This window comes from Symphodus melops (genome assembly GCF_947650265.1).
Source record: "Symphodus melops genome assembly, chromosome: 5".
NCBI lineage: Eukaryota > Metazoa > Chordata > Actinopteri > Labriformes > Labridae > Symphodus > Symphodus melops.
The window spans coordinates 11,388,534-11,401,246 of record NC_136695.1 but is presented as its reverse complement, the minus strand read 5'-3'; the positions used below and the strand labels follow the sequence as shown (position 1 = coordinate 11,401,246).

Genomic DNA, 12,713 nt, shown 5'->3' with positions numbered 1-12,713 from the left:
GTTATTCAAAAGTGCCCTTTTTAACTTTTTTGCATTTATATCACCTCTATCGAAACATAAAACAAGTGAAATGGGCTTGACAGTATTTGTGTTTTCCCTCCTGTGTTTTCAGCAATTTTGCCTCTCTGCCCCTGTCTTCTCTTTCAATAAAACCTTACTGCCCCAGCTTACTTAAAGTCAGTAAAAAGTCAGTGTGTAAAGTCATGTGCAGCATAAGTCAATCTTTCACAGAGTTTAACAAATTTTATTTGGTATTGTTTGAGTTTGTTCACTAAAATTACGAATAAAAAGCAAAATGAAACAAATGAAAATAAAAACAAATGCACTCATACAAAAGCACAACTGCTTCAGTGTCTCAAATTAAGGCACATTTTAAAGCCAAAAGTACCTATGTTCTTATAAAAGAAAGATCATTTAAAAACACTTTTCACATTGTGTTAATAGTTCAAGTAAACTGGCTTTGACCTCTGAATTGAGAAGGAAGTGTAATCTACTCAGCAACAAAAAAAAGTCGAGTGCAGTCTGACACATTCGTAATAACGTGTCATTTCAGACGCTGCTCCAAAAATAAATAAATAAACAATATCTATCAGAACTCTGCCATCTGAGAAAGAAGTGGGCACAGATCATTTCAAATGTAACTTATTTTAACGTTAACCCGTTAACAAAGAAGTTAACTTTGATATCAGTTCATCCGGTAATTCGTTTGATAATTATTGGAAGTAAAATCAACGTTGAATCTAAATGGTCTATCAAAAAGCAAAAATGACATTGGGTTTTTTTCTCTGCAATAGATTGGCATTCTTAAGAGGCCACGATGGCTCAGAAAACTCTGAACACTCATGTTTATGTTGAAAATTGAAAAGTAGAAACTTATTTCATAAATCACCCACCCGCCAGCGGACTAGGTATGTTTCTCAACGTCTTTTAGACATCTGTGCTGTACATATCACTCATGCTGTACTTCCAACTGTGTAAACAACTTCAAGATCTGACCAACACAGCAGCCACAATCTACGCATCTGTCAGACCACCGTCAAACGGACTCGTCTTTCTGATTCTTAACATTTTTGGGTCTACTCTGTACTTTTCTGGTCTTGCATCGGCAAGGGTCCCCAAGATCCAAATCCAGTAAAAGATTAAACCAAACACATTACACCCTTAAAGATCCATGCATTGATTCAAAACTTCTGTTATGTACTCTGCAATAGTTCTGGCACACTGACCTTTTGGTTTCCACTGCATTTGACCAATCAGGAACTTCCATTTACTATTCCTGGGCTACCAAAGCCAATGACATCTTGAGGAGATACAGGACTTTCTATCTCATCCCTCAGTGGCTGCATCACACGTGTGCGAGTTTAAAAAAAAAAAAATACCAGCAGGTTAAGTAGTCTCATCTGTTCAGAGTAAGGGTCAAATGAGATCAGCTGACTTGAATTGCCAAAAGTGGATTCAAGTAATGAAAATGATGTTATCAAACACTTATTTCAATGGAAGTTAAATGTTCACTATATCGTTTTTCAAAGAAACTTCTAAGTAATTGTTAACGGATTAACGGATTTGTGCCCAGCTCTGCAACAGCTGTACAAAAAGTAGGACTATGTAAAGCGAATGACTGTAATGAGCTCAGTGCTACTTCAGAAACAGCGCAAGTTATCTTTCAGTAATCTTACAACAGTGTTTACACTATAACTTAAATGTGTATTCTCTACACTGGACACTTGGTATTGCAAGCATCACCTGACTTAAAGAGTCCATATACACTGACCAATGGGAACATTGATAAAGCCCCAATCATGGAACCCAACTGTACTACTGCTCCACACCACACGAGGGCACTGTGACCCTCATCCCTCAGAATCACTCCAATGATGACCTTCACATATGACAGGGACAGGACAAACAGGATCCAGGCCAGCACCTGTAACACAGAAGAAGTAAATATGATACAATCATGTCAAACTCAGTCCTTGTTGTTCAGATACCACTTCACTGGATTAAGTGTTGTCTCTATTTAAAAGTCTAATTACTTAAATAGGTATCTGTGAACATGTATGCACATTTATGTGTATTAATATGATGTAATGTGAGATGAACTACTTTATTTTTGTATTATACCCCAAACAATCATATCACATTTGATAATGTGTTTCCAGTATAGAATACTTGACATCGACATTTTACCTACTTATCTATCTCCATACTACATGTCCATATTGATACTTGTGACCATTTGTGCCAATTATATATATATATATAGTTGCTGTTTTTAACAGTATTGCCTCATAATTTCATTTTCTGCTGATCCCATTGATAGACTTTTTTAAAATTCTTAATTCTTTTTCTTTTGGAAAAAACACTTTGACTACAGAAATACAAATAGGAAATAGAAACACGCCAATCCCAGCATGCTTCTTTATAATAAAAGAACTACAGTACATGTGCATGTGACTATGAAAAGTGACTATTCTGAGGTATCAAATGTCCTTTTCGCAAGTCAGAACTTCCTTTTGAATATAACTACTTTGAGAAGATTATACAACTTTGTCCTAATACATAAGAACAAACAGTCTGTACCATGACTACGGTTCCAGAGGGACTGTGGACCAGCAAGGGGCAGGGACTGAGAGAAGCCATGGCCATGATGTAGGCCCCAAATCCAGTCCCAAACATGGTCAAGAAACCCATGAAGAAGAGAGACCTGAAAGAAAAAATCATTACAAATTGTTAAGCGCATCATTTCCATTTCATGGAGCTACAGAATACTTGCTTACATTCATTATTACTCAAATATTTTTAACAGAAAGAGATGGTTTCAGCCTATACTTCTTACCTAATTGGAACACACATGGAGATGAAGCAGGCTACAGGGTTAGCAACAGCTGCCATGGTGGCGGCAAGATGGTAGGCCTTGTTCCCATACGGCAGACAGGAGTAGGACTGGATTGAGGGCAGCACTGCATTGGTCAGAGCATTGACCCAGGCAAGTACAATGAATATGAACAACACCTCGAGACTACTAAATGTCCCCCTCCCAAAAGAGCTCCTGGGCTCCCTCCTGACTGCTTCCAGGGGGCTGATCATGGGCTTCTGCTCTGGTGTCTGTGCATGAAGAGACAGACCTTGTTCCCTTTTCTCAGGAACCAGATCGCCACTGAAGTACAGGTCATTCTTCCTCTCCCGAGCCACAGCAGGGTGATAGTTTAGCAGGATGAAGGCTACCATGCAAACAACCATCATTACACTAAGGAAAATGAAGAAGACCTGCGCGGAGAATTTAGCTGGCTGGTAGATGGCTTTTAGCTCTCCACTCCCAACCATAGTTGAATTAATAAAAGTTTCGTTAGCAACATTAACCAAACTGACATTCTGACAGTGGACCACGCCAACACCTTGAATCAGAGCCACAACTGCAGGCACCAGACCGCTGAGGCCTTCACCTGCGAAGTACGTAGTGAGGTACTGTGGACGCAGTCTCATCATGAAAGGCAGGAAGGTAACAGACGAGGTGCAGTCAACAACAGAAAGCAGAAAGCTTAGCACCAGCAGAGGAACACTGTGAAAAGAGCCCCCGATTGTGACTGTGTGCTTCCAGAAGAAGGCCAACAGGAATGTCGCAATAACCCCCAAACCTACAATGCAGTATATGACCGGCCGCTCATCTAGTGTACCAGGTCGGAAGTGGTGCATGAGAGTGATGAAGAGAGGACCTATGTTGGCCATTTGGATGAGGACTGTGAGGTAGGATGGCAGAAACCAGCCCTCAGGGATCTCTGGTACGACCAATGGCAGCTCCACCCACATCCCGTTGATTGCCACCCAGGAGCCCATACCGAACAGGCAGGCCAGCACGTGAGTCAGCAGCGACATGATGGAGTGATTTTAATGGAATGAGGTAACTCAGGAAATGTAGAGCTACACAATCTGAAATAAAGTGAAAACGTGGAAAAGTTGAATTAGTAGAATGCAAAAATTTAAAAAATCACTCAAATATGTGAAAGGATACATACAAATCCAGTCTAGCACCTCTGTGAGGTTTTACTACAGCACACCAACCTTTAAATCCTGATCTGACGTGCTAAAACGTTCTTATTGGTAGGGAACTAAAACAGGATTTATGTAAATGTCATAAAAGTTTTGTAATTAGTTTTTAAACTTAATTTCACATGTCTTGGGGGAGGGGTTCTGGGTAAAATGCTAGCAGCTTGCTAGCATTGAGGCTTTATGTTGAGCAAAAGGCGAACAGTAATCTAGCATCCACGCTAAAACAATATCATCTTTTACAAAACGGTTGCAGGCTAAAATTTGAACATGATCTCTTGTACAGCAAGAGGCTGTTAGAAATGTCATGCCGTTTTGTAGAAACAAAAGTGCTATTCAAATATAGTTCTCAATGTGATGATACAACACATTTTTCGTCAAAGCACTCTATTATTCATATGTTACATTAATATCAGTTACATTAATGCTTAGGTGTAATAGTTTGACATTTTTCCATGCTAGCATTTGCTAATCAACGTAATGCTGAGGCTAATGAGATGCCACAGTACACTGATAAATCATCAAAGACCAGGGTATTGTTAAACTGTCAGTTGGACACAACAGTGGGTCTAGGTGAGTTGTTAAACTAGTGCCTTTTTGCTGATGTTTGCTTACCTCATTATTGAGGACATTTTGTGGAAAAAAAGAGGTTAATTTAACATGCATAGCAGGGGCTGAATGCCACAAATATGTTACTGTGTAGAAAACCAAATTAACCATGTGACTGGAGTTGACCTTCACAGTCTCTACCTTCTTATTCGTTCACTCTCTCATGGTCAAGCAACCTGACCTTTCACTCACTGACACACTGCTCCCATAAAAAGCTCCATGTGTTCGTGAAATAAACACACACATTTCAGGGACGTGTTTGTAACACTGTGTCATAAAACTACATCTCAAGTGCCATATGAAGGATTAGCTCATCTTCAAACTATCAACAAATAGTCAACTTTCAAATAACCACATAAAGCATATTGTGTTATTGACAAACAAAACAAACAAAAAAACGTTTTTCTGATGTCTTTAAGGGACAAGCTTTAGAAGACTAAATACAAAGAGACATAATAATCTATGTAGTGTTTTTAATAGATCCCTGTGTGGATTTTAAAACAGTATCTTGATCTTGTTATCTTAACACACAGCATGTGTAACAGTGGTATTAGGAAACTCTAAAGTCGCTAAGGAGGCAAACGGTTACAATTTCCTGTTCCTGCTTTTACATATACGTCTTAAAATCAAACCTGTTTTTTTTATACATACACAGACAGTGTGTTTATATACATACACATAAGCCTTATGTTTCTAGGATCATCAGGAAATCCAATACTCTGTAGGCCTAAATACCTTGCATCCACAGTCCTAGAATATTTCATCCTACCTTATTCAGAACATTGCAAAGAAGAGCCTGATCCCCTCTTCCCTCTGTCCATTCAAAAACCCTCACTCCATAGTGAGCCGTGTTTTCTTACATCAGCCACAGTATGTGTTTATATGCCTTCCCTCCCCCTTTTCTGGTCCATTCACTCTTTACTTAAGCTTACACTCTGCTTCCGTGTCCCTGCTGCTCTTGCCGTGGGAGGGACTGCACAGGCGCACATACTCCACACCACCATGACACTATGAATGTCCTCCTATTGGAGGCTTGTTTCAAACTCACACAGCCATGTGCTCGCTGTCTGCCAGGGGCTCAAGCAATAGGAGGAAAGAGAGTAAAGGAGGAGGGCTCAGAGAGATTAGCTCCTCCTTTTGCTTGTTCCTCCCCCAACCGGCATTGACCTTCATGTGGTCTGCGCTCCTCAGCAAACATGCTGCACTGTGAGTGAGAAGGTTAGTTACACACTCATTGAAGTTATGCACTATACATTGGGAACAGCATACCAACCTTGTTTTGCATTTGTTTTGAGCCTCTATGTACAGCAACTCGTTTGCATACAGGCTGTTGGTTTACATTTCACAATCACCTTAGGTGTGAATAGACTAAGAATACCAGACCAGTTATTCAAGTTCAACTTGGACACCACCCACATGACATTGCAGTTTTAATTTTCCAATCAGCTTAATGGTAAAGGCTCATGAAGTACAATATGTTGTGTTTTTAAGCTAAATTTAATACTACAAATTAAGAGGCAGGCATTTTACAAAGTACAGTTCAGTAATTGTGTTGCATCAGCATCTTGTGTTATGCCCAATTCTTTTGTAATCATCACAAGGCCAACCAGAAGGCACCTACATAGACAGGCTACAGGTTACGAAAAAAAAAACTGTCCATCCTAAATTACATCAATCAATCAATCAATCAATCAAACCGACCTATCTATCTATCTATCTATCTATCTATCTATCTATCTACATATCATCAGTCTCCTGTTACAAAACAGACACCCCCTCTCTTCTTAAAATGCTATAAGTCTTTTCTTTTTTCTTTTTCGCCTGATTGTCAACTATGATATCTTCAGTGTTTAAAGAGACTAAACAAGCCAGACAAAACAGTGGCAGGACACATCCGGACTCTGTCTCCTTGGTCAACATGAAGTGGTGATTGTTTCTAAATGTTCTGTCGACTCTGGGTTGTGTCCTCTAAGCCCCTCCTTCAACACACCCTCCCAGCACCCTGATGAGGTCAAAGACAACATGACAGTGCTCCTCCAGTTACCTTTACTACTGCTGAGTAACCTCCTCCTACATCACAGAGAGGTTAGTACATGTTAACCCCTCCTGCTAAACCCTCAGTTATCACTGCAGTGTGGCTGAATCTGAGCAACTGCACTATGTTTCTTGACTAAATGTAACAAGTCAATTTGAGGTATAGGGTAATAAAAAAAACTACTGGATGAATCTAACTGATGACTTGGGCAGACTTTTTGGGTATAGGTTCTTCATTTTGATTAATTTTCAAAAATGCAAGCAATCTTCTAGTCACTGCTTAAATTTAACAAATATATTGTCAAAATGTCAGTACTGAAATTATAAATTAATGAGAATTTTTGAAAGTGAAAAATGTTTTATCTTTAAGCAGCTTTGTGTAAAAAATATGACTGAAAATTCAAAATATTTTAAAGCTTTTAAATTTTTTAGCCCGAGCAGTCATTAAAGGAACACAGATTGTTTATTTAAAATAAAGTGGTATCAACAAATAACTATTGACATTTTGATAACCTGTGATCTTCTCAGTCTACCTAATTTTTTACAAGGTTGACAAATTCTAACTTTGAGTATAAGTAACATTGTCTGATATCATACAATATATCATCAGTATCATTTATGAAATATATCCTTCAGACGATATCCCCCCCAAAAAAAACAATCAAAAAAAACAATTTAAAAGCTACTACTTTGCAGAACCATTGTTTATCTATTTAGAGCTGCATAATGGTTAATATTTACTTTTTCTAAAAGATGTACAAGAATACGTCCTTTGCATTCTCTCATGAATCTGAGATAAAACTCTCGGCAGTCAAAGTAGAACCTGTCTCAAGGTTGTCAACAACAAAAGAAATCAGCAAGGGCAGGGCTGAGAATGAAGGAGGAAGAATCAAGTAGACCACTACTGTGCAGTGCATATTACAGGCATAGATTAGGCTTTTTTTAATAACATTATTCAGAATTATTTGTGACTATTCTGCAATAACACTGGTATTATTTTGCCATTATGTAATACTGCAATATATAACATTTAGATGTTTAAATATGTATAATAACAAACATTTGCACACTTTTACATAGTGGTTATAAAAGGTCACGTTTTCCCTATATTTCAAATCTTCTATATCTTTATTTGATGATACCTACTTAGATGTCATTGATCATCCTCATGTGATTTTGTTAAGGACAAGCTCAACATGTTTATTGTAATTTATTTCTTTATTTTAAGTGTTTCTAAATGTCCACAAGTTTAATTGTGAGAAGTATCTTCAAAAATACAAAACTTTACTAAAACCACAAGGAACTAAATTCATTGTGATATGATGATACATGATGATAATGATCTCAATTCATCATTCATAATGAGACAAGAAGCCACCTACCTGCGTGTGGGAATGAAAGTGAAGCCAAGCCTGGTGAGAAGTTACACAAGTGCAGCAATGCTTCTGTGCTGAGAGTTACTGTTGGGATGTGTAACAGCCTTCTGCTGTTTCTGTTTTATGCTCACACACTGAGAGCAGCCCCTTGTACTTTACTACTCTGGGTCCTACAATCTCTGTCATGTGACTGCAGAGGGCTGAGCCAGGGGTCCGGTTTGGGAAACCAAAGTCCTCAGCAGCAGAGGTGGGTGCTGGAAGCTGAATGAAGAAAGAGGGAGGAAAGCAAGACAATGGATAAAAGATATAGCTTTGAAAATGTTGGTGAGATATTTTAGTAGAAAAGTATCAAACTAAACCCGATGAGTTTGCAACATTAAAATAATACTTTTCTTTTTGTAGAGAGCTCTGCCGCAGTGGGCAGCTTAGCCAACCAGAAGATGACTTTTGACAGCTATGGTGCTTTCTGAGTGGGTGTTTGGTCGGGGTCAGTCCGGCTTTTGTTGAGCACAAATTCCTGCCCAAACGAATGACCCCTGTGGAGCACCAACTAGTATTACATCTGAGTGCCCTTGCACCCACGTCTGCCTTGTACCCTGACTGGAACTACATGTTCTGTTCCTGAACAATAAGAACATTTCACACTCATGACATTCAAGCTAATTACTCTGGAAAATGTCTTTGCACACTTTTCTCGATGTGTAATTAAGGCTACGGTTATGTAAGAAAGACAATATAACCTCTGACAGTTTGAAGCTGCAAAATGTCTATGAAATTGTTCCTTATCCTGTCCCTGTTTGTTCAACTTCACTGATTAGCACAGGAAAATAATTGCTCTTATTCTGTATTGTTAGTTTTTTTTTTTGTTTAAATTAGCCTTTGTAATGTTTTAATGAAGGTGGTTGTCAGTAACACATTACTGCAATCATCATTTTAAAAGGATGAGACAATGGCTTTAAAACTTTATGTGAATTGGTACTCAAGCACAAGGAACGACACAGCAAATTATTTGGCTGCCACTGGCTAGAATGTTGATCGTTAACATTTGCTGGACAGTTGGGCGACCTGTGTGGTAGCTGTTGCTAACGAACTAGCAGACAAGCTCCAGACATACTCACAATATTTATGCTATTGAAGGCCTGTTAGAGCCCGAAATGTAACAACAACCAAAAATGTAATAACAAAAATGTAATGAAACCTGAAATTTAATAACTGGTCAATAACTAACAAAACGCTGAGCTCAAAACGTAACAAGTTTTTACATTATGGGTCAGGCAAATTATGTTTTTCCTACTAGTGTAAAATTGTATTACATCACAGAGTGAGTCAATCAATTATGGATTAAAGGGTTTATTACTTTAATGTAGAGTGTAGTTTCATACACCTCCCCGTTCCAAATATATACACTACTCAAAAAATAAAGGTAACACTAAAATAGATGTCCTAGATCTGAACGAGTGAAGTATTCTTATTAAATACTTTGTTCTTTACATAGTTGAATGTGCTGACAACAAAATCACACAAAAATGATCAATGTAATCAAAAATGATTAACCAATGGAGGTCTAGATTTGGAGTAACACTCAAAATTAAAGTGGAAAAACACACTGGAGGCAGATCCAACTTTGATGTAATGTCCTTAAAGCAAGTCAAATGAGGCTCAGTAGTGTGTGTGGCCTCCATGTGCCTGTATGACCTCGCTACAATGCCTGGGCATGCTCCTGATAATAATAATAATAATAATAATACATTTTATTTAATGGCGCCTTTCAAGCCACCCAAGGTCACCTTACAGTGGATAAAAGCAATACATTAGGTTAAAACCTAACGTAAAAACAAACAAAAGACAGGTGTAGTGTGAAGTGAAACAGTTACAGTGAGTATGCTAGTTTAAACAGGTGGGTTTTGAGTTGGGATTTAAAGGTGGAGATGGACTCTGACTGTCGTATGTGGGGGGGGAGGGAGTTCCAAAGTCTGGGTGCCGAGCAGCTGAAGGCTCGGGCACCCATGGTACTGAGGCGTGGTGTGGGGATGGTTAGCAATCCAGCAGAGGTTGAGCGGAGGGTGCGTGAGGGGCTGTAGTGATGGAGGAGGTCGCAGAGGTAAGTGGGGGCTAGGTGGTGAAGAGCTTTGTAGGTGAGGAGGAGGTTTTTGTAGTCGATGCGATATTGTACAGGGAGCCAGTGAAGTTCAATGAGAATGGGGGTGATGTGATCAGATGATTTGGTGCGAGTGATGATCCGGGTGGCAGAGTTCTGGATGAGTTGCAGTCTGTTGATGAGTTTGGCGGGGAGTCCAGTGAGGAGGGCATTGCAATAGTCGATGCGGGAAGTGACAAATGAGTGAACTAGGATTTCGGTGCTGGACTGGGACAGTGATGGGCGGAGTCTAGAAATGTTACGGAGGTGGAAGAGGGCAGTCCGGGTGATGTTTCTAATGTGGGGAGCAAATGAGAGGGTGCTGTCCAGAATGACGCCGAGGCTTTTGACTTGGGGGGAGAAGGGTACAGGGAAACCGTCGATGATGATGGGTGGTACTGGGGTGTGTTGTGAGTTGGCGAGGGTGGGTTTGGAACCGATGGGCCTCGGTTTTGTTGCCGTTGAGTTTTAGGAAGTTCCTGCTCATCCAGTTCCGAATGTCTTCCATGCAGGTGATGAGGGAGGTGGGAGGGGTGGCGGCAGTGGGTTTGGAGGAGATGTAGACCTGTGTGTCGTCGGCGTAACAGTGAAAGTGGATCCCATGATGGCGGAGGATTGTGCCCAGGGGGAGAAGGTAGATGATGAAGAGTAATGGACCCAAGACTGACCCCTGGGGAACACCCAGTGAAACACCCGGACACCCAGACTTGCGGTCCCTTATTTGCACCAATTGTTGGCGGTCAGTGAGGTATGATGTAAACCAGCGGAGTGCAGCACCAGTGATCCCAATGCCAGCCAGGCGGTCCAGGAGTAATGTGTGGGAAATAGTGTCGAATGCTGCACTGAGGTCGAGGAGGATGAGTATGGTCAGAAGTCCGGAGTCAGCTGCACAGAGGAGGTCATTGGTGATTTTGACTAGGGCTGTTTCAGTGCTGTGTTTTGGACGGAAACCGGATTGGAAGGGTTCATGGAGGTTGTTTGTGTTGAGGTGGGACTGTAGTTGAGCGGCAACCACCCTTTCAAGTGTTTTGGAGATGAAGGGGAGGTTGGAGATGGGCCGGTAGAGGTTGAGGTCAGTTGGGTCAGCGCCGGGTTTTTTCAGGATGGGAGTGATAGCAGCTAGTTTGAGAGTGGGGGGTACAATGCCAGTGGTGAGGGAGGAGTTAATTATATTGGTGATCATCGGAGAGATGGATGGCAGACAGGCTTTGATGAGGGAGGTGGGAAGAGGATCAAGCTGGCAGGTAGTGGTTTTAGCTTTGCGGATGAGTTCAGAGATGGTGTGATCCGATGCTGGGGTGAAGTCAGAGAGGCAGCTGATGAGTGGTTGGCCAGCAGTGATCATCCAAGTTGGATCATTTGAGGAGGTGCAGGATGAGGCCAGTTGTTGGTGAATGGTAGTGATTTTTGAGTTGAAGAAGTCCAGGAAAGCAGTGCACTGATCAGTGGACATGTCTGGTGGGAGGATTTTAGGAGGCTGAATTAGGTGGCTGACCGTTGCAAAGAGGGCTCTGTTGCTGCCAGTACCAGTGTTGATGAGGTTGGAATAATATGAAGATTTGGCAGTAGTAAGCGCATTCTTGTAGTGATGCAGGTGGTCCGAGTACATTTGGCTGTGAACGGTGAGTCCGGTTTTTTTGTATAGTCGCTCCAGTCGACGACCTGTGGCTTTGAGCTGGCGTAGGGCAGGGGTGAACCAGGGAGCAGTGTGATTGAAGGAGACTGAGCGGGTTTTCAGAGGAGCCATGGTCTGAAGGGCGGTGGAGAGACAGTTGTTGTAGTGGGTCACCAGGTCAGAAGGGGAAGATGCTAGGGAAGGGCTGGGGTAGGAGCTGATCAGGGTGGAGAGATTTGTCGTGTTGATATGATTGATGTTTCTGAAGGAGATGGTCCGTTGTTCTTTGACTTTGTGAAGTTGGGTGTGAATGTCAAAAAGTACAGCTTTGTGGTCAGTAATGGGGAAGTCCATGATGTCAAGATTGGTGGGGGTGATGTCAGTGCAGCAGATTAAGTCCAGTATGTGGCCTTTGTTATGAGTTGGGAGCTTTACATGTTGTGTGATTCCGAGACAGGGGGGGGGGGGCGGGGCTCAGTGGACAAAAAGGAGCGGATGTTTGTGTTGCTGTTGTGTTGACTGTACTGAAAGTTCCGTTGAGAGCCTTTGTGAATGTGTCGTTTGAGAATGTAGTGGTGTTGTGCAGTCTGTGGTGGAGCGGCCCTGGAGAAAGTCCGTAGATGTAACATCTCTGTTACTGTAGATAGGGCAATGGAGGGTGGGTGGTGAACTGATTTGACCCTTTTTTCAGTTCTGACTGGGATGATATGTGGAATAGAGTCAGGAGCATGAAGTGAGACAGGGGCGTGGCTGTTCAGGCATACAGACAGTCAGGCACTTGGGGCTGTGTGCACGGCGTGCTGTATGTTAGCAGCGAGCATTCGTGCACCTAGTTTGTTCGGATGTAGCCCGTCTCTTTTAAAATAAGACCATCTGTTCCAAAGAAGATTGAAGTTGT

The 12,713-nt window shown here is 41.2% G+C and overlaps 1 protein-coding gene across 2 annotated transcripts; it reads right to left on the bottom strand.

The window, feature by feature from the left end:
• Window positions 1–223: 223 nt before the first annotated feature.
• On the bottom strand, window positions 224–8,228 carry slc52a3-2b (solute carrier family 52 member 3-2b). 2 transcript variants are annotated; one of them, XM_079344326.1, is made up of 4 exons: window positions 8,070–8,228; window positions 2,837–3,927; window positions 2,581–2,704; window positions 224–1,924 (listed from the first exon to the last, which is right to left on the bottom strand). In XM_079344326.1, the coding sequence occupies exons 2-4, from the start codon at window positions 3,871–3,873 to the stop codon at window positions 1,712–1,714; spliced, it is 1,374 nt and encodes a 457-aa protein (XP_079200452.1). In that variant the 5' UTR covers window positions 3,874–3,927; window positions 8,070–8,228; the 3' UTR covers window positions 224–1,711. The 2 variants fall into 2 exon arrangements, with proteins under 2 accessions (XP_079200452.1, XP_079200453.1); XM_079344327.1 differs by lacking the exon at window positions 8,070–8,228 and adding an exon at window positions 5,423–6,326.
• Between the last annotated feature and the right edge of the window lie 4,485 nt (window positions 8,229–12,713).